At 30.8% G+C, this 23,780-nt stretch overlaps 1 protein-coding gene across 1 annotated transcript; it reads right to left on the reverse strand.

Annotated features, from left to right (window-relative positions):
- Nucleotides 1–16,584: 16,584 nt before the first annotated feature.
- LOC129322571 (uncharacterized) lies at nucleotides 16,585–19,152 on the reverse strand. Its single transcript, XM_054968869.1, has 2 exons — nucleotides 18,875–19,152; nucleotides 16,585–16,711 (listed from the first exon to the last, which is right to left on the reverse strand). The coding sequence occupies exons 1-2, from the start codon at nucleotides 19,150–19,152 to the stop codon at nucleotides 16,585–16,587; spliced, it is 405 nt and encodes a 134-aa protein (XP_054824844.1).
- Between the last annotated feature and the right edge of the window lie 4,628 nt (nucleotides 19,153–23,780).

Genomic DNA, 23,780 nt, shown 5'->3' on the forward strand with positions numbered 1-23,780 from the left:
GGCAAGGGGAAGGAATGGACAATCGAAGAGTAAAGAACATCGTTATATAGCTCTTCTCTTTCCTCATTTTGGGTTTTTATAATGAATATGTCTGAGGTTATGCCAACTTAGGATCATTACTTTTTTTTTGCTATCACTTATATGAAACTCTATGTAATGTGTGTGTATCTCGGCCTAAAATTGTGATACCTGTGGATAAGTGAGTGTGAATGGCCAAGATATTAGTATAAGTGATTCATTGTGTTAACTGTGTTAGAATAACCAAAATGAGTTTTATGCTGAATTTTATCTACCCTTTTGTATTGCTGAGAATTGGGGGTTTAATGGTCATTTTGAGTATGAATGGTTATTTTTATAATATGATTGGCCATGTATGTTATGGGTGGTCCATTTGAGTTAGTCCAAGTGATTCTGAAGCTAATGGCATTTGGTAGTGTGCAATGGACACCTTTAAATGTGTTTTGATGTGAAAACAGACCATTTTGAGTTTAAGTGTCCATTTTTTTTTAATGGATGATTATTTGAGTATAAGATTGGTGTTATTAGTTAGAGGGCTCAAAGAGCTTCGTGTGGACATTTGAACTGCTCATATTGGATGTCAGATGGTGAAATGGTGCACTCCAAAAATTCAAAGTGTTGTCATGACAGCAAGTTGCTGTCATGATAATGGGATTGTGCCACTGCGTAATTTATGCTAAGAGACTCATCCCTCTGTGTCATCCATCGTAGCCGGTGTGGCCTGCACTATAGAGGAAGGGCTAGTTTTTAGAGAAATTCCAATTTTCTTCTATTTATTTTTAAGTGCTATTTGCTCCTATGCTTCCATTATCCTATTTGATTTATTTTAAATCATAGTTTGAGCTCAAAGGACTATTGAAAAAGGATTTTTTTTTATCCCAGTATTTTAAATTAATTACTTTTAAATCCAAGGGTTGTGATAACTTTTACTTGAAATTTTAATTAATTTGAGTTATCACAATGGTGTGTTAGAGTGTTGTCCTGGTAACGTCAAGGCGAACATTACAACTAGTATTGGCTACTTCTAACAACCATTACATATCGATCACCACCATCAGTTGTTTGGCAGTAGTTGCACTGTTACAAGATGGACTTTTTACAATGATTATTTTGAATTTTTTACGTCGGTTATAAAGGGTAGTTAAAAAAAGGGTAGTGGAAAGTATACTTTCCACATCATTTATTACAAAAAACTGATGTGGAAAGTGGACTTTTCACTTTTCACATTGGTTAATAGAAATAACCATTGTGAAAAGTGAACTTTTCAGAATGGTTATTTGCAGAAAATTAAAACCGTTGTTAAAAGTTTGATTTTTTAAAAAAATTGATTTGTTTTTCTTGACATCCATAATTTTAAATTTGTAAATTTTATAGTTTATATAGCAATGCAAACAGCCAGCCAATAGATTCACAATGAATATTCAAATATACTATATATTTATAAAATAAATTAAAATAATATTTTCTCCATGTAACTAATATGTTAATCTATATATATAATTGTTCAATTATTAAAATACTATAAAATTTTGTTCAACCTCTCTTCACTTTGAAAAGTACTTTTGGAGAAGTTATTGAGTCAAAACATCTCGAATGCCATCAATCTCTTCTCCATTATAAGGTTCCTTATATTCAAAAATGTAAATAATAAAATTTATTAGAATAATACTTTAAGGAATTAAATATAAGAATTTAAACTAAAATAAAAAATAAAATACCTTTTGTAATCTTTCAGTACTCCCAACTTGAACTATCTTATACATATAACGAATAATATAATATCTGCATTCCGTGCTTCCTGGCTATATATGGCACTAAAATAAATCAAAATTTAAAAACTAAATATGAGGGATAATTAAATATGATATTTAAAGGTTCATATATACTTACATTCGAGTAAATCCATTCCACTAATGATTTTTACTTGCGTTCCCCAAACGTAAGCATATAATATGTCTCAAGTGCACTATTATTATTTGTAAATGAATACATTGCAAAAGTATAAATATCTCATGAAATAAAGTTTTATATAAATTAAAACTTACTTGTTGAAAATCTATATGAGCTCTTCACTTAGTTTTTGCCCAAAGAACAAAACCAATATACTTCATTTTGATTCGGGCAAAGAACACAAAGTGATCAATGATAATTACATCATATAAAAATTTAAATTGGTATTAAATAACCCGAATATATACACACACATATACATGCATGAGTAATAAATACTTGCCTATCAATAATTGGTGCTAGATAATATGACAATTTCATATCTGATATAAGATTTATCACATATATCATCCTTCTATATACTACATTGTGAGCTTTCTACACAGTTTTTGGACATAAAAATCCAAATGTGTATTGTTTTCCTATTACACAACAAATATTGTAGAGGTACCTATCATTAAAATGATATTAAAATGTTAGTAGTACGAAAATGAAATGGAAAAAAAATGAAGTATATAGAAAAGTTATAATATTTCCAATTTAGCCCATGATATGTCTAACTCCTTTAAATCTAGAAACTTCTTAAGATCTCTCTTATTGAATCCAAAATCATATCCCCTTTCCATAACTATGACCCCTAATGGCATTTTAATAGTGATGCCTTCTATTATATCTTTGTAAATTTCATATAATTGTGCCAAGTAGGCAAATTTAATAGCATTTTGAGGTTCCTGTTAAAATGTAAAATGAATGAGTTATATAGGTATTTAATTAACTCAAAGAAAATAACATAATATTAACTTGCTATTCACCTCTGGCAATGTTGCATCGATTTCTGACACAAGATGTTTAGGCTATAGAATGAAAGAGTATTTTTCTTGGCCTATTGTTGCAATCTTAGAAGTAGGAAATGGCATATGTATATTATTCTCACCCTTTTGAACACGTGTAATGTAATATCCTCCTCCTTTAGTCCCATAATTAGACTCAAATCCCAAGTAATTAGGGAAGTGAGGCAATAGTAAATATCAAATATAAAATTCTCGTTAGTTAACAAATTAGGAACCCCAAGTTTATAAAACCAAAATTAATTCAAGTCTTGCAAAGAGGCAAATCAAAGTTCGCAAATATGCGAAAGCAAGTGATCATTTCATAAGTAAGTGCATTTGTGTAAGAATTTGAAATAAGAAAAATTTTGAAAAATTTTAAGGCATGCACCACAACTTGTTGTACATGCGTCGTAGCATGTTCGCCTCTATGACACCTATTGCGGCTCATGACACCATGCGCTGCAGCACAAATGCATGAATTTTGACAGTGAAATCTGCTGTCAATTTGACAGCATCAAGGCCAACTTCCAACGCGCCCTAAATCTTCGTGCGACGTCTAAATGACATAAACTAGGAGTCTACAGGAAGCTCTTTCTGAGCCCTAACTAATGGCATTGGTCTCAGGCCCAAATTCTTTTTAAAACAAGAATTGGACACTCTTTTCAAAACTTATGCCTTTACAATAAATTTCACAAAATTCAAGTGTCCTAACCAAAACTAAAGACCATAAGCCACCAACAACAATGCGACCAATACAAATCATCAAAACCAACTCATGTAGCACCATAACACAAGAGATAATTCAAGATAAGATTTCCACTACTCAACCCCTTGAACTCAAAAATCTAAAAGGGGGGAGTTTACCACAATTTCCATCAAGATTTCCTAAGACATCACATAATATCTACCACCCTCACTTGCATTAGTATTTTGGCCCTGTTGTCATAACACAATATAAGCAATTCTCTCCTTAAGGCCTAAAATACCATCACAATTTACATTCACTTAATGCAAATAAATAACAAAAAGGAAAATCCTAATTAGCAATCGAAATTGTCATACACATAAATTACCCAAACATAAGGAGGCCTATTACAAAAGACACACGGTCCTAGGCCTCAGGTTGTTTTCCTCTATCTCCACCTCTAGAGCTATTTCTTATAATATTGAAGATAACGGGGTGAGTACAACTACTCAGTAACTAAAGTCTGATTAGCCCATACTAATGCATGACATCTAGTTTAAATGCAAGTGGCAACTAATATTAATACTCTAACCTATATGAGACATTTAAAAACTTAATATTCACAATTCAACTCACATAATAGCAACTACTTAAAAAATATCGCTTTTAGCACTTGTCATAGAGATAGAGTTGATCAAGTAAATTATTAACAAGCATAATAGCAAAAATTAATACTCAACTTAAAATGTCATTATTATGGACTCAAGATAGACAACAAGTGTCTTTAATCACTATATGCATGATCACACCTCTTTTATCACCTCCTTATTCCTTTGACACGAAACCATGGGCTATAACTCAATGGGATAGTCAATATTGTTTAACTTCCCTAGCCTAAATACTTGTGAGGGGATTACCTGGCTAAGGCATACCAAATCACTTATGGATCACAGTTTCCTCTATTTCTCACACTATGAGTTGTCAAACACCCTAGACTAGCTTCCTCATTAAACTGGTGGATAGCTAGCTAGGTTCGAGTCCCTCATTGAACCAGGAGAACAGTCCCTCATTGAACTAGTGAGACAGTAAGGATAGAATTAATCTAGGAAATCTATAACACGGATGGGACCTTACCATGTGGATTTCTCATATACTCCACTTCCTAAGCAAACTCCCGCCTCTTAAGATCATGCAATGGACATTCATACCATAACTCACACATATACAATTCATAAAACTTCATACTATCATTTTTCATTGAACTTTATCATTACACAATCATTGGACTTCTCAAACACATTTTATAGAACTTCAAAACCTAACAAGTCCTTGAACTCCTAAATCACAATTATTGTACCTCACACTTTTAAAATCATTAAATTTCATCATTACACAATCATTGAACTTCTCAAACACATTTCATGAAACTTCAAAACCAAATAAGTCATTGAACTCCCAAATCACAATCATTGTACCTCACACTTTTAAAATCAGTGAACTTCCCTATTTACAAATATCATTAAACTCCTCATAAATAAAGATTCATTTTGCTTCTTAATTTGTAAAAATTATTGTACTCCCAATAAACATTAATATGAAAAATTCACTACTATTGTTCTCAAGAAAAATTTTGCATCATAAGGCATAAAAGTCATAAATTTAATCTAATGGATTTCTTCACAATTTAAGCCATACTTGCATTTTCTCTAGTTTATACATTTCAATAATAATTCATAAATCAACAAACTAATAGACACACACAAGCATAAGATAGAATTCTTCCAGTTACCTCAAACCTTTGAGAGATCAAAGGTTTCACCCCTCAACTATTCACTCTTGAAACTTCTAAGAAGCTTGAATAGTACCAATAGTAGTTACACTACAAGCATTTACCATGCAAAACATCAATATTCATTTTGAGCTATTTTTCATTAACATTTCATCATTTTTTAATACTCAAGATTTTCTTTAAGCTCATGTAGAAGTACCCATAAGGCTTCTTAGCTTCCTTTAACTCTCATTAATAATATTGAGCTCTTAAATAGGCATTAATGAAGCCACATTATTCCCAAATACCAAATTTATGAGAATTTCAGACATTTAATGTTCTCTAACTACCAATCATCATAAGTTCATAAATATCAAGTTTACTTAGCTTAATCTACCCCTATTAACTCTATTTAAGTCAATAGGTTTGGACCCATAACCTCTATGGACCGAAAACCACCATTAGAAATCAAACCCTAACCTCTACCATCAATAAGATAAAAGAAGAGAGGAAGATTTAAGCTAGGAAGCTTACCTTTGGTGTTTATGAGCTCCAAATTACTCTCAACAATTATTTTCTACAAGCCCTAGTTCAGCTTTTTCGCCACTCTTTCATCCTCTTTTATTTTTCTCTTCTGTTTTACATCAGATTTGCAATTTATTACTGTAAAAATTTGACCATGCATCACAGTAGATGTACAATACATCGCGACGCATGGCATAGAAAGTCTCCTAGGCATGATGTTATGCATGCACTGTGGCAGACCAATCGCACGCCGCAACGCATGGTATAGAATTACTCCCTTTAAAATTTGTTCCTCTTCTATTCTCAGGTGACCCGATTCTCCTTCGAACCTGTGTTTAGAACTAAAATCAAGACCAAACAAGCCCGTTAGGTCTCTCTGGCCACACACCTCATAGATACACTTTATCAGTCTATTTAAGCTTAATTAATCTAGATTTAAAATTGAGGATGTTACATGTAATTATCACCCTAACTTGGTCCGCTTTAATCTTTTGATGGTGAATTATGGACCCAAACTTGTATATTTGACCTTTGAAAACAATACATTTTTTTAAAATCTCCAAATAAAGATAACAAGAAATTCCTTCGTTGTTATTTAGTACGGGAAGATCAGGATTAACTAGTGCCAGTACCATTGTTATCGATGGATTATGACTATCTTTCATGCTTGGTATAACAAGGGACATCGGGATGAAATGCAAATCTATGTTAAATTAAATTAAACATAAATATATGTTAAATTAAATTAAATACAAACCTAGGGTGTACGATTAACTCCTAGAACTGTCATGCCAATAACTATAGATTTTATCTCATCATGAAGTTGGGCCATCATGTCTTCCCAAAATAATTCATGAAACTCCCACTTGACCTCTTATCGAACCTCAATTCTAATCTCTTATCTAACCTCTTATTGAACCTCAGCTCGAGTATCATCCCTAACATTGGCCACCAACTAATGAATCTCATCTCTAGACATACCTCTATAACAGCTTCGTGGAGTTGGTCCAAAGTACTTCTTGAGATCAAATCCTCTACTAAGACCTTGAACTTGACTGGGATGTTCTGGCTTTCCAATTACAATTAATAGAATATCCATCTTTTTCACTTAAAGTGAAGGAACTTTGAGAAACTTTCTCCTCAAGTGAATCCTATAATATATGAGCTAAATTATTGCTTAATCTTCAAAACTAATTAGTCATAAATTTAAATTTATTTAACTATTTATGATCTTTTCAGTAACTACAGAAGCCTCTGGAGTGATATACTCACCTTTCTTGATCCTGCCAACCTTCAATTTTCTTTAAAGGGTTAGCCATGGTGGGGGCTGAACAAATAACAATGGGTTTGATTTTGCTACTTCCTCCATTTATTTTTAATCTTTCTCAATTAATTTTTTCTTAACTTTTCTATATCCCCTACAAGACATGTAATGAGGATATAGATTTTGTGATTGTATTGCTTTATTTACTATGCTTATTTTCTGTGCAAATGAAAACAAATTAAATCAGTGAATCATATAAAACAACATTAGATAGAAATTAAGTGATAGCTTATCACGTAGAATTCAAGGTCATTCCAAGATGCCACAAACTATCTCCAAGTGTCTTGATCAAGAAAATTATACTCTTGACATAGATCTTGACCTACCTTCTCCCATTTGCACGGATGTACTCTCTAGTCAATGTTGACTTAAAATCTTTCCATTACTTAGCAACATTCTTTAAGTAATGTTTATTCATATCAGTAGTAGCAGGAATATCATAATTTACATGCACAATAATTAAGTATTAAATAAGTTAAAATTTTTAAGAAATATTACAAAAATAACAACTACAGATGTTTGTGATACTCACCATAATTTCTTTCCAAACTTGATCTTTAATAGCTTACGGCACTTGTCTCCAATCGTTGTATAAGATACTAATTTTACCATGAGCTTGAAGGCCAATGAAATTGATAAATTGATCTCCCTTAGCACCAAGTGGAACAAAATCAAAGCTAAGTTCAACATGTAACCTCTCTATAGTCCCATGATGTATAGCCAACTCTCTCAATTTTGTCAGGCCTCTACCCCTTTTCTTACTAGGTGAATTAATGGGATTATCACCTCCTCCAAAATCCTCCATATGCCTGTTGCAAACAAAATAAGATAGATAAATCAAAGACATAAAAATATAAGTAAAAAAAAAGCAAGATCAAATATATAAAAAAGCAAATGAATTAAAATAATAAACAAAAAAACTATTACTTTATTCATTCTCCAAAATTCCTTCACAATGATCATCTCTAAAGGCATATTCATTATGTGTCTCATCTACTCCACTTGATTGAAATGGACTTATTGTGAAAGGTGGAATCTCATCAACATCAAAACTAGAGTCATCATCACTATCTACTTCAACAATCCATCTTTTGCCTTGAAGAACAATAGACAGTTGCTTATTTGTTGGATCGGTCACATAAAACACCTACTTTACTTGATTTCTAAAATAAAGGACTCATCAATATAACCCAACTTATTGAGATCTATTAAGGTAAACCCATCAATCTTGTCTATTTGAATGCCACTCATATGAGCCCACTTACATTTGAATACTACAATTTTGAACTTGGTGTAATTAATCTCCCAAATATCTTCAATAATTCCACAATAGGGTATGGGTGCCCATTTTAGGTTTTTATCTTTTGAACTAGAAAAATGTTGAGCTTCAGCCACCACCATCACTCCACTATTTTATATAATACTTTTTTCATCTTGGGCTTTCATATAGAATAAATAACCATTTATGTCAAACCCAGCCTAACATACAACCTCAAAATGAAGCTCCTTAGTTAACCATTTTATCGTATCAAACACGTTAGGCTCATTGCAAACCTTTTCCTTGAACCACTTACAAAATGTCTTATTATGCTCATTAGCTAGTTATATATCATTCTTTTTTGGGTTTTTTTCTTTAACATTTTCTTATGAGTATCTAAGTAACATTGGACTTTTTCCATGTTATTCAAGATGTAAAGATGAGCTTACAACACCTCTTCACAATACATACTCTTCATTTTAACCCCTTGTGTTCCCTTACTTATGAGACTACTCCCCTTATGGTGAGATTTTGGAACTCCAATAGCCTTTACCCTATTTAGGTATTCCATACAAAACTCTACATCCTCTTCTGCAACAAATCTTTCAACAATAGAGGCCTTAGGATAATATGGATTCTTCGAATATCCCTTTAATATACGCTCAAATGGACACATCCATCTAAGATAGGTAAAACTGCAAAGCCTTATTTCCCTCACCAAGTGAACAATTAAATGTGCCATAATATCTAAAAAGCCATAGGAAAGTACATTTCTAGTTAGCACAAAATGATATAATCTTCGTTTTCCAATTCATCTAACTTATTAGAATCAATGACTTTGCTGCAAATACAATTAAAGAAACTACATAACCTTGTAATTGTATGCCTCACATCATCTCTCAATATGCTTTGAATAGCCATTGGTAATAATTGTTGCATCAGTACATGACAATCATGAGACTTGAAGCCTATTAACTTCAAATCTTTCATCAACACAAGATTTTTCACATTAAAAGAATATCCTTAAGGCACTTTAATACCATGTAAATACTCATAGAAGCTTGCTTTCTCCTTTTTTAAAAGTGTATAGGCCGTAGGAGGCAGATGAGTACTCTTTTCCTCTTCTTGTTGAGCAAATAATCGCTCTCTTATTCCACTTGGTCAAGTCTATTCTAGCATTTATCTCATCCTTAGTCTTTCTATTAATATGTAGGAGTGTGCCCACAAGACTATCACAAAAAATTTTCTTCATATGCATCACATTAAAATAATGCCTCACATTAAGACACTGCCAATATGAAAGATCAAAGAAGATAGGCCTCTTTTTCCATAAATTCTTCTCACTTGTAATCTTTTGATTCTTACCAAAGGTTACATTAATCCTCTCCACCCGTTGGTAAACTCGCTCCCTAGTTAATGCTTTTAGAGAAAAATCATACTCTTGTGAGCCATTAAAAGCCTTTTTCAATCTGCAATAAGGGTGGTACCAACTAAGAAATCTCCTATCACTAAGGTAGACTACCTTTTTTCTGTGTTTCAGATATTGAGAGTATATGCCTTCTTCATAAATAGGACATGCTTTATGGCCATTAACACTATACCCGAACAAGTTTTCATATGCAAAAAAGTCATTTATCATGTAAAAAATTATGACACGTAGTCTAAAGAACTGTTACTGGTAAGCATCGACACCCTTCTCCTACATCATCTTCAAATCTTCAATCAAGGGTGTCAAGTAGGCATCAATATTGTTTTTGGGTTGTTTTAATTCGAAGATCATCATGGTCAACATAATGTATCTGCATTTCATACACAAAGAGGTAGATTGTAAATTACTAGGAGAACTGGCCACGTACTATATGTGCTGCTGAGATTACCGAAAAGGTTAATTCCATTCGTACAAAGTCCAAGTCAAAGGTTTTTTGAATTACTAGCAAAATCAGGAAACTTTTGATATATCATCTTTCGTTGTGGAGAATTGGCTAAATTTTAAAGTTTACCATCAGATATTTTCCCATCAAAATGCCATCTTAAATGTTTTGATTCTATGGCATTAAGAAATGAACACTCAAATCATGGTATTATTAGAAGATACTATAGCAACTTTGAAAATGAGCCTTTTATGATCTCATTACCATCACCACTTACGTCTTTCTTTACTTTATCTCATGATGCCCCATATATCGGACATCTATGTAACCTTCAAATTCCTTTTTGTACAACATACAATCATTATGGCAAGCATGTATTTTCTTATACTGCATACCCATCTAGCACAAGATTTGTTTTAGCCTCATAGTGACGGTTGGGAAGCATATTACCATCAGGAAACATATCTACCAAACATTCAAGCAACCAAGTAAAACTCATATCAGTCCATCCACATCTCGCTTTCAAGTTGACTAATCTCAATACACCTATCAAACGTGTATCTTGGAATTCATCCAAATACCATCAATTGTCTAACTATCAAATATAAATTTTGTAAAAATTAAAAAAAAGTTTTGTAAAATTTTCCCTTAAAATAGGACCTCCACAAATTTTAGCAACAATTTTCAAATAATATAATCCTAAGCAATTTCAAATCAAACTCCTAAACAATAACAATTTAAATGATATAATCCTAAGAATTTTCTAAACACATATATGTAACAATTTAAAAGAAAAAATACAAAAATTTAAAAATTTTGATTATATAAAAGCATATATATTTTATTAGTGCAATTATATATATTTGTTTATTAAATTATAAAAATAGAAAAAAAAATTCAACAGCATTTCCCCTTAAAATATGACATTCTAAAATTTCAACAATCAAATTTAACCCAAATCAAATCAAATCTCAAGCTATTTTTAAATTTTAATATAAATTTAGCAATATCAAATTTTCAACAACAAAAGAAAAATTTATAAATTTCAGCAACAATATCAAATTTGAAATATCAACAATTATAATTACAAATTCATAAAATTTCAATGTAAATCTATCCATCTAACATAAATATTTCAAAAATCAAAGGAAATAATTTGAAAAAAATAGAACTTACTTGGAATACCTCACGTGAAGAATAAGAAATAAAACTCAAATCTTCAACAATGGAAAAGGAAGGTTGGAGAAGAAATGTGAAATTTCAAAGCAATAAAGGATCAAAAATTGTTGAAGTAGATGAGCATTTAGCAACAATGAAAGAAGAAAAAAGAGCGAAGGAGGAGAAAAAGAGAGAGATCTCTAACCTGTAAAAATGGAGGAAGAAGAAAGAAGAAGGTAGAATGAGGGCTCTCGGGGGAAAATAAATGGACCCACGATGGCAATGATGATCGAATGTTCTAGATGGAGACAATGGAAGGAAAAGGTGTGACCTTTCAATGCTAGAGCAGAGAAATGCGAAACTAAAACTGAAATCCAGGTTCTGCGTGCAAACCAATGTGGTTTTATTTATTCACATTGATTCCTAGATTTTTCAAATTTTTTATTTTTAAAATTTTTAATGTTGGTTTTCACTAAAAATCGATGTTAAAAGGCATTAAGTTTTTTATTTTTTATTATTATTTCATGTTGGTTATATACAAAACCGACATGCAATGTTCAAAATAACCGACATTAAATTACTTTTTACAATAGTTTTTTGAAAAACCGACGTTAAATGTGTTCACTTTATTTACAAATAAGCCACTACCTTTTTTTAACAAGAGTTTTTGTAATAATCAATGTTAAAAGATGATGTTAAATACAATTTCTACAGTGGTGTTGATAGAGGTTTGTGTTGTCAATATATGTTGGTGGTTGGCCATGGCTAATAATGATGGTTGTTGGCTAAGGCATCCAATGTATCCAACAGTGGTGGTCAATGGCAATGATTAATGGTGATAACCAATGATAGCTATTGATGGTGGCTAACAAGTGATACTTTACAACAAGTAGAGGTTAGCTAGCTAGCAATAATCAATGGTAGTGGCTATTGGTAATAGGTCACAATTGAAGTGGTAGAAGATAGCAGCAATCAAGGGTGGTGCGGCCAATGGTAACAACGAGGAGGGATTGGCAATGGCAACCAATAATAGGTGACAATGGGGATGATAATAGCTTCATGTAATATGTTTTGAATAAGTAATTTTAAGATATTTCTATTTTTTAATTTTAAGATAAAATTAAAAATCATTTAAATTGAAAGCATCCACTCAAACAAGGTTTTTTAAAATTTTTCAAGTTTTAAAAAATAAAAATCAAACTTACCCTTAATAGTTCCATTACCTCATACCAAACATAAAAAATTAGTACTAGCTAATCTTATTCCCAATCTTACCTTACTAATCTTTCATATCAAACAGGGCCATATAATCTGTAGTGACGCGCCTTTTGTTTGGTATCAAAGCCAATATTGGCTGTTGTTATGTGAATTGTCTCCACCCTGTTCTCCATTATTGGAGGCAACCCAAACTTTTCTCTCTCTTCAATTCCTCTAAATTTCTCTCTCTTTCTCTTTGTCTATTTTAATCAAATCAAGTCTGAGATTAGGTGACAAATTTTGCAGTGATGCAAACGAACAAGATAAGCTCTATGATTGTCATCCTTCCCTCACTCATTCAACATCAGGAGACCTAACCATGCACGTGTTTCATCAGATTTGGTTAATTATTTTATAGAAACTAATTAATGACAATTTAATATTTGATGCACACAACACGTGTATGTAATGCTTCTACAAGACGTGGCGTACTACGATCCTGATGGCATATTTGAGATCAAACCAACAATAATCTTTTGTCTATAAAAGATCTTTCATATCGCTAAACTACCAGACATTCTTGTCAATTAGCTATAACCTGTTTCTTTAGAATTTAAAAATAATTATGTTTATATAGCTTAGAAATTTTATAATGAAATATCATTTTATAGAGATTTTATTTAAAAAACATTATTTCATGTTTGGTTCCAATATAGTAATTAGTTATTTTTAAATTTTATGAGATCTAATTTGATTTGTTTATAAAAATAATTTATTATTTAATTATTTTAAAGTTTTATAATAGTTTTGTGTATCGTGTTTCTTTGAAACATTTTTTTTTATTTATCGTATTAGATATTTTAGAAAAATTAAAATTGATCTGTCAAAATAAAATCTGGACCACCGAGATGCATGTCTTATCTAATCCAAACGTGAAATTAAACACGCGCGCGCGCACGGATGAAGCTTGGAAAAAGATTAAAATAACGAGGGAAAAAATGCTGACGTCCACAACTTTATGGTAAGCAATAATAAATAAATAAATAAATAAAAAGGCACATAAAATTCCTCGGGAAGCCGGGCCAATGAAATTTTTTGGGCTCATTTAAATTGCAAAGCCCTTAGTAAGGAGGCCCAATATTTTAGCCCAAAATCCAAAAAGCTCAGCCCATGTAAGAACTAATGTAAACTTAAATCGCCCACATTTAAGTTTTTGGAATTCTTGCAAAAACTCTTTTGAAAGCTTTTGTAGAAACTATCTTTCAGTTTTAGGAAAACTAGTAATAAACTAGTGATGTTCCTTAATCACTAACAATTAGAATAAACAGATTTTTAATATCTTGTATGATTCTACAATATTTAGAAATTGAGACTGGTTTAATAAATTAACATGTAACATTGATAAGGAAAGCATCTTGCTTGATATACTAGACATTTTTTTACGCTCATTTTAACTTATCTATAATTCAAGTAGAGAACCTGTGTGTTGCATGGAAAGCTCTTGTAATTATTAATAAATAAGTTAAATCCAATGTGAATTTATTTTGGAACTTGTTCTCACCATTCCACTTGTATATTATTATTAATAATAGAAAAAAATATAATTGTTAGTCGCTGAATTTTTAGCATTTTTTTTTTTTGTGATAGTCTCTATATATTTTTTTTGTTTCATTGCTTCATGCAAGTTTCTTAAATTTCATCTGTCTACAATGTTAGTATTTATTGTGAGTAATAGAGTTAAATCTGTTAATGCGTGCATAATTATATTAATTTGATTGCTGAGTTAATAAAATTATGATGAGTTGAATATAGTATGAAAAAAAATAGTTGTTAACCTTTCTACCTAACAATCATGTAGCATGGCCCTTGAACAAGGATGACATGCGCAAATTGAGATTTAAGGTCATGCTTGTTATTTTTTGCCTGCTACTTATTTTTATACAATTTCTCATAATTTTAACAAGCCAATATAAAAAAGTATCATGTTTTTGTCCATATTAGTTACTATTAAGTCTTTATAGTTATGTTTAAAAATATAAGAATTAACATTGTAAACATATGAAACTTAATTAAGAGACCAGGAGTAATGAAAAATAATATAAAAACTAGTACCAAAATACGCTAAAAGCATATGAACCTAATCGAGTAATTATCATAATAATATAACAAAGTTAAGTGAATAACATATACTAAATACTAAATAGACAACAATAGTACAACATATCGTAATGATCACTGATCCTGCTAGGCAAAAATTATAGAGAAGACTGGAGGAACAATGATATTCAAATGGAAATATTCATTAATAGACAAGCTTAAGGCAATAGACATATCGGCTAAAGCTGATTTGAACCAAATAAAAGCATTTACAGCATAATTCATGAGAAACATAAAGAAGCATAGCAGATAGGTTAGAGAAAAGGGAGATAATTCATCAATAGTCCTTCCAGACGACAATATAAGATATTTTTTAAAATTTTTATTTTATCCAAAATACAAAACATTTGGTAGATGTTATGTATTCTTTTCCAATCACACCATTGTTTTATTGAGTAATGAATGAAGGTGTTTTGAATAAGTTAATGTTGCATTTGGATGGTAAATTTAAGTTGAGAATTTGTACTTAAAATTTTATATTTAAAATATCACATTTAAAATTTATAGACTTTAAATTTTTTGTTTGGACCTAAAGTAAAATTTTATATTTTATATTTTATATTTGAATCTAAAAGAAATTTGGATGACTGGTTAAAGCCAGCAGTCCCAATGGCCAACTTCCACTAAGATCAAACAATTAAAGCCGACAGAAATTGTAGCACCGACAATGATTGAAACGAGAGAGCCAACTTCCATCAGGACTGAACTGAAGTGACAACTAGGATCAGACGGCAAACTTCCATTAGGACTGGACCAATGATGAGGATTGGGACGGGATAGTCGACTCTGACCAAGAATGGACTAACAAACATAACCAAGATTGAATGGCTGACTTCCATCGAGATCAGATAGTTGAATCCTACAGGGATTGAACTGATGGTGAGGACTAGAACAAGATGGCTGACTTCCATTAAGAATGGAACCGACAACAGTGATTGGGACTAAACAACTGACTTCCACTGGAACTAGATAGCTGCCTTCCACTAAGATCGAACTAACCTTTATGACGAGGATCAGATGGGTGACCTCTACTGAGGTCGCACTGATAACGACAACGACAAGGACTAAATGACCAACATCCAATGGGACCAGATCGATAGAAACAATAAGGATCGCATGACCAACTTTTAACAAGACCATACTTACAGTGAAGACAAGGACAGGTTTGCTAACTTCCACCAGGACTAGACCGATGGCATTGACTGGGACCTAAAGGCCTACTTCAACTAGGACTAAACTGATAACGAGGACTAGGGCTGGACTTCCATCGACACTAGATCGACAATAATGACTAGGACTGAACGGCTAACTTTTATTAGGACTTGACATACATAAAGGCCAAGACATGATGGCCTACTTTGACCAAGACCAAGCCAACAATGATGAGGACTAGATAGCCCGCTTCTAATAGGACCGAATTGATAGTCATCCGCTCCCAGTCGTCGCCATCGTCGTTGGTCAGGTCCCCTCTTGGTCATTGCCATCAGTAGGGTCCCAGTGAAACTCAACCATCCGAACCTTATTGTCATTGGTCCAGTCCCCTCCCGCTAGTCACCATCTATCCAGTCCCATTAGAAGTCAGATGTCCAATCCCAATCGTTGCTACCTTCCTATCTTGATCATCATCGTCGATCCAATTTAGTCCCAATCATCGCTGTCGCTATCAATCCTACCCAGATGAAAATCGATCGTTCATTCAATGTCATCGCCATCGGTTTAGTCCCATTGGCAGTCAGCCGTTTAACCTTAGTGTCCACCATCAGTCTAGTCCTGGTTGTCGTTGTCATTGTCGATTGGGTCCACTCTTGATGATCACCATTGGTTTGATCCTAGTGGAAGTCAGCTATCCAGTCTCAGTTGTCGTTGACAGTCCAGTCTTGATTAAAGTTAGTTGTTCTGTCCCCATCGTTGTTGATTTAGTCCTAGTAGAAATCAGCCTTCTAGTCTTGATCATCTCCATAGGTCCTATCCTGGTAGAAGTCAACCATCCAATCTCGATTAATGATGGAGGCTTGTTTTCATCAATTTTGACGGTCCAATCCAATTACTTTTGGCGGGCCAATCAAGGCTTCGTGAATTTGGGTTAAGTTATAAAAGAAATTGAATTAGAATTTTAAATAATAGGAGTTTAGAAAGAATTTTAAATTACAAAGAGATTAAAGTGGAACTTAAATTTAGGCTTGGATCAAATCCAAATCCATACATTATTAATTACCCAAACAATGCATTTGGCTTAAATCCAAAGCCATATGTATTCAAACATGATATAAATGTTATGTTTATTATGCTTAAGGGAACGATTGGAAAAATATCAAAAGTTTTAAAAAATCAAAATTTTACGCAATTTTTTAAAAAATATAAATTAATTAATAATAATTTATATTATGGTCCGAGAAGAATATTATTTTTGTGTCATTCACGTTGCACATTCAACCCCCTGAATTTCAACATAACAACTCAGCCCAATCGTCACCTTTGGCCCATTAGTTGGCAACGACAAACCCAAGCCATGTCATTCTTGCCCATCCGTGACACATACAAAAACAAATGCAAGATTTTAAAAAATTTAAAAATGTAAACAATACATGATGTACTATAGCAACATTATTATAATAAAAATAATCAAGTTTTATTGAAAATTTTCATGAAAGACAATATTTGAAGCCGTGAGTATTCGTTTTCCATTTGCAATATGAAAATTCAAGAAAACCTTGTTATGTGAGGTGCAACAACACACACAGTCAACTAAACATGAATATGGATTTCAGCTCCTGTAACCCGTCACCGTATGAAGTCTGATGAGCTTGCTTCTTGAGAATATTTTTGACATTATCAATTTATTAATTAATCGTTGTAAATAATAAATTAACGTGAGTGTCTTAATAAATGTAAGACTAAAAAAATAATGAATCAAATAATAGATGATTTGATGTCTAAGTTTATTTCAAACTTGCTACCTCCCACTTTTGAGGGAGCTTATATTACATGCCACTAATCAAGCTACAAGTCCATTGGCAATATATAATTATTTTATTGTCTTATATTGAGCGCCCGAAATATCAAACTACACAAAACAATACATTGCAGATCAAATATATAGGAATTGAAAATGGAAATTCATTCGGATTTAGATTTGAATAAATTGGTTTAATTATTGTTTTGATTTGATGGTGTGAGATTTGATAATTAAGGCAGTAAAATAATTATGTTATTCACTATCATCACTTAATTGCTTTTAAAAGGGAAAATATCAATTAGGGGCCATTGGAAGAAATTTATATCAATTAAAGATTACTTGTTGTTAAATTTAAATGAATACTTGTTGATTTAAGTCAGTCTTTTATTAATAAATATTCATTTATGTTTTGACAATAACTTATTTTAAATTAATAACAGTCTATTTTAACATTTTTTTATTCAAATTTTAATAATAAATAGTTCTTGACTGATATAAATTTCTTCCAGAAGTCCTTCATCAGTATTTTCTCTTTTAAAAATAAGATCATACTGCTTATTAATGATAATTGGTAAAGGAATATTATGCTTATTTTAATGTCAAAGTTAGCAATCTAATTACGTCATCAAACAAAATGCATAATTAAATAAGTGAATGAGATTTAATATGGAGAGATGCTCTCTCGTCTTCAAAATCTCAGCTTCCACCATTCATTTCAACTAATGATAATAAAATAAGAAAAACAAATCATTTAATTTCTTTACATGAATGACCGCAGATTTTGGACCTGCCTATGCATCTCTCTTGATTTTTCTCATGCACTCACATCGGCAGGTTTTTATTTATTTATTTTCTTAAAATTGTATGTTTTTTTCAAATATAATCCACTGGCTCATGTAAGTGCAAGAAAGAGAGAGACACTGAAAGGAAATCCCAATCCCGAGACTTTAATTTGGACATTAAAACAAGCATGCACGAGAAGGAGCAGACATCCCAAATTCGTCTTCCTCGTCCTCCTCCTCGGAGCCATCATTTGATGCCACCGCCTCTTCCCGGCGGTTTCATGGGAGGTCGAGGAAGAAAGAATAACATTACTAGATTCATGATAATGAAAGTGAAGAGCCATCGTTGCAGAAGATCGTTCCCAGCGAACAGGCGAAAATGGAAAGCTTCTTACCGGAGCTTAGAGTTGTCCTCAAGAACCCTAAGATGGGATTCGAAGTTGAGTTTAAGGATCCGATGAAGCTTGTTATTCTCCGATCTCAGGCTCTCAACCTCACATCTGAGATTTTCTACGTGCACCATCTTCCTCCACCTCGCCCTCTTCCGAGGCATCAAGTGAATCACGCGCCTCTTCCTCTTCCTCTCAGCTTCATCGGAGGTTGACGACGGCGGAGAAGGAACAACGTTCTGAATAATTTCGCTGTTGGAGTCTGAATTTTGGTCCGGCTCCATCTTGATGACGATCTGCAAACATATATATGATTGAAGAAGGGTAGTGTTTATTCGTGTACGTGAGAATGAAGCCTGGGTGAGATTTATACGAGTGTAATTGTGAATGTTTTCAAGACAAACCAATGATTCAAAGTTTAATGATTAAATTGTAGTAAGATATATGGAGATGGGTGTGAAATATTTTATGAAATGAAGTGGAGAAAAGTAGGGGTAAATGAGGAAGGAAAAGAAAAGTAGGCTTTACTTTAGTTAACGGACCTGCCATTTTCTTCATCACTAAGGTTTCATATGTAGAGGAAAAGCTAAAATCCAAATGATTTAAATGAAATAATTGTTTCGGTAAAATAATAATAATAATAATAATTGTTGGTAGCAGTGGTAATTCTGGTCCAAGTCGTGCTCAATAACTTTGTCATTAAGAAATATTCTACTACACATCGACAACTCTCTAAAATTAAACAAACCCTCATTACAAGAAACTAAGGTGATACGGCAACAGAAATGCACAAATGATAAAGGAATAACTCAGGTGAAGGAAAAAAGAGTGCTTGAAAACTCAAAAGCTATGTTGCATACGTATCAAACACGTCGATATTTTTATTTTAAAAAATATAGAATATGATATATTTCTAATATGTGCAAATATATTTATAAAAAATTATAAAAATATTAAAAATATGATTTCAATTTAAAAAATATCAAACCTAGCATACGTATATAGTTTTTTATAGAAATACTAAGCAAAACATAATTATTAATTATACTTATCTTACATCTTTACTTAATTACCTACTGCTTAGGCTCTGCTAATATTTCTATACTTAGAATTTATATGCTAAAAGATTATCTTTTTACATTTTTATGATTAAAAAATTGTTATCCTTTTATTATATCTAAAACTTATTTTTTAAGGAAATTTTAATCTTTGAATTTAAAAGCAAATCATAGAAACATATTAGAAACAAAAAAAAAATTGATACCACAATATTTAATAAAATTTAATTTCTTAAAAATAGACTCAAAATATTGGATATGTATCAAAAATTAAAATTTCTTAAAATTTAAAAATAATATTTCAATACTCTATGGATACATGTCGAAGAAATATCGATATCAAATATAATATTGATATAAATATGTAAGGACAGTGAGGTAATTTAAAATATCAGTACTTCATAGCTCAAAAGCAATGTGTTTTGACTTGAATTTAGATTCTCCCTATACTTTCTCTCAATACATTTTTTCATACTTACTCTCATTCATTCATTTAATTTTTTTATTTAAAGGTATTATATTGCTAATCATGGTATTAAAATGAAATAGATTATTTGTGCTTTTGAAAATAAATTCATAATGCTTATTTATTATAATTATTAAATGAATAATATATTTATTTTAATGTCATAATTAGCAATTTGACATCATTAAATGGATGAATGAGATTGAGTATAGAGAATATCAAAAGATAATGTGAAGATGATCTAAATCCCTTGAACTCGCAGCATTCATGGGGCCAGTTTTGAACATTGGAAATAAAAGGTTGTTAATGAAAATAATTCCTGACATTGCATTCAACTCTAGCGCATGAGGGTCCACATCCTCTCAGCAGCACCTTCTCTCAGCGTCTTTCAGCGTCTCAGGTCACAGCCCCAATAAACATTCAATGTTTTATATTTTACCACATCACTTGATATAAAAATAATTTTATTTTAAAAATTAATTTTTTTTCAATTTACTCTAAAAAAATTTTCTTTTATTTTTTTTTTAAACAGATCATGCTAGAGTTTGAATAAGCCTGACTATAAGCATCTACTTATAGTTTAACTTATTTTATGAATTTTTTTTAAATAAATTATGTCAAAGCTTGAATAAGCCAGACTATAAATACCTGTTTAAAGTTTAACTAATTTTATAGATTTTTTTAAATAAATTTTCATTAAATAAGTCAAGTTAGAGTTTGAATAAGTAGGATTATAAATTCTTTTGTAAAAATATGTAGAGTAATTTTTTAAAACAAATTTTGAAGATAGAAAATGAAATAAAATTAATTTAATGCAAGAATTAATTTTTAAAATAAAATTATTTTTATACCAGATGATGTGGCAGAATATAGAATATTGAATATTTATTGGAGGACTGAGATGTGGGATGCTGAGGGGAGGTGCTGCTGAGAGGATCTGCATCCAGCGCACGAGAGATATATTGCCCGATTTTAGCCGTACATGCCTCCTGTTGGACTCATAAGCTCATTCTTGCTCTCAATTAATGATTTAAAAATTGAATTAATTAAACTAAATAGTTAGATTGTTGATCAAAGTAGTTAATGGCTTAATTTGGATAAAAAATTATTTTTATAATTGAACTAAATTAGATTAAAGTTGAATCACTATAAAATTGAAAACCGGAGTTGAACAAGAAATTGGAGCGATTTTCACAAAATTTGATAATTTTAAACATAATATTTTAAAAAAGCTTAAAAAATTTAAAGAAAACTGAAAAGAATTCAAAAATTAGATATTATTAAAGTCCAACAATTCATAATTTATAATATTATTAATTTACAATTATGTTATATCATTTTATTAACATATTATATATTTTATATATATATATAATATTATTTTAATTTAATTACTACATCATCGATCTAACCACTAGTTTAATAAATTAAGTCATAAAAATTGAAAATCGTTAACTTTTTTGATTCAACATCTGATCTAATTTTTAAAACATTGCTCTCAATCTATTTACTTGCTCTAATACAAATCTTAATATATACTCTTCTATCCTTTCTAATATTTTATTAATATTGAAGAAAATCTTCAAACTCACAATCTCTCTTTACAATTTTAATAAGTCTCTAGCTTTGCCCTGTTAAATATATATATTTTAATAATTTATTTCCTCTCATCAACATTTAATGGTGAAGGGAAATTTTTTTCATAAAAAAAAATACCTTATAAATGGAACACAAATAGTCATCTCTTTCCTATATAAATATATACAGATAATAATGAACATATTAAAGCTTTCACATTAATCTTAAATAATGTGAGACTTCTCTTTTTTAACACCCACACTGCCGCACACATTAAAGTTATTGCAACAAAAATAATATTTTACATTTATAGGATATCAACAGAAAGCATTATAGTGAATTAGTTAATCGTTCAATTAGATTGAAAATTCATTTTTTTTATCGACAAAATATTGCTCAAAATAAATATATTATATTACTATGGCTTATGGGTGAGGGAATCGTCAATTATCTGCCTTCGTTGGGGAACAGGCATTGCACCGGACAAAACACGTTAATTAGTATAACATTTAATGGTTGAAGCACTATGATTAAAAGACCAAACTGGATTGGATGGTTGACCAATTTAGATTTTATCTCGATCAGCATGAAAAAATTATTTGAAGAATTAGGCCGATTTGGACCGACAGTCAAACTAGAAATCACAATCAAGATGGAAATTGAATCTAGTTTTTAAAAATCTGAACGTTCAAAAAAAAAATTTATCAAAATTTTTTACAAAATGATCAATTTTTTTTAATCATTTAATGTTATATTGTATCATGTAACTTGTTAAATCATGATAAAATTAAAATGTTTAGTTTTATTTTTAAGTTAAATAGCAATTTCATATTTATTTCTTATACTTAGATTATTATATAAATATATAATTTTTTAAATTTAATTATTATATCATCAATCAACTATTGATCCAACCCTGTTGAACTATACGAACCATAAATTATTGGCCCTTTTAATTTAATATTTGATTTGGTTTTGAAAATATTATTAAAGTATTTACTGAAACTTTAATCCACTTAAAATACTAGTGTCTTATATTTTGTGATAAAAAAAACTCCTTAAAAATGTCTTCTAATTTAAAATGGAGAGAGTCTATTTTAACTTTATATTAATAATAATTATCAATCATTATCAATGCATAATTACTAGTGCTATACCACTTTAAGCTGTGCATTGCGTTCTTTTATGTAATTAAAAGCTACTTGGCGTTCCATGCACTTTGCCTTAGTGAACAAGAAAATGGTCGGCGCTTTCAACTAAAGTAAATTAAGTGCGTCGATTATATTCATTAAATTTTATTAATATTTAAAAATTATTAAAGATATCTTTTTAAAAAAAATTGAAAACAATCATCATGATCAAAGTACTCATCACATATATTATTTCTTTCAAAAATTTGAGATTTAATATTTTTTTAGTATTATATAATAACATCTCTACAACTTTTTCATTGAACCCAATGATCATTATCATGCTACGTGAAATATTCATTAAATGAATAAATTGAAATTAAAACTAGTAATATGAGTTAACTTATAATTCGCAAGTTGGATTGCAACAAGTTGTAAGTTTTGTAGGGTGAGTTGGCATAACTCACATCTTATACAGGTTACATATAGGCCAACTTATCAACTTGCTATGAGTTTGTGGGCTAACCCACCAACAATATTTTTTTAATTTTAAAAATTATAAATTCATTTCTTTTTGAGTTTTTTATGATAAAAATAATTATGTTTTATTTCTAAAAATTAATTATTCAAGTAATAATAAAACTCCTTTTACATTAATTTTTTTAAAAAATACAAGACAA

This window comes from Prosopis cineraria, unplaced genomic scaffold (genome assembly GCF_029017545.1).
Source record: "Prosopis cineraria cultivar Desert tree isolate PC_DT_omini unplaced genomic scaffold, ASM2901754v1 PC10, whole genome shotgun sequence".
NCBI classification, from domain to species: Eukaryota; Viridiplantae; Streptophyta; class Magnoliopsida; order Fabales; family Fabaceae; genus Prosopis; species Prosopis cineraria.

Excerpts from the sequence above, each read along its gene's own strand:
- LOC129322571 (XM_054968869.1), bottom strand. The coding sequence starts at position 19,152 with ATGGAGCCGGACCAAAATTCAGACTCCAACAGCGAAATTATTCAGAAC. Across the intron at positions 16,712-18,874 it reads GAGGACAACTCTAAGCTCCG|GATAGGACCTATGGAGATGA; the intron begins GTAAGAAGCTTT and ends GACTTCTACCAG.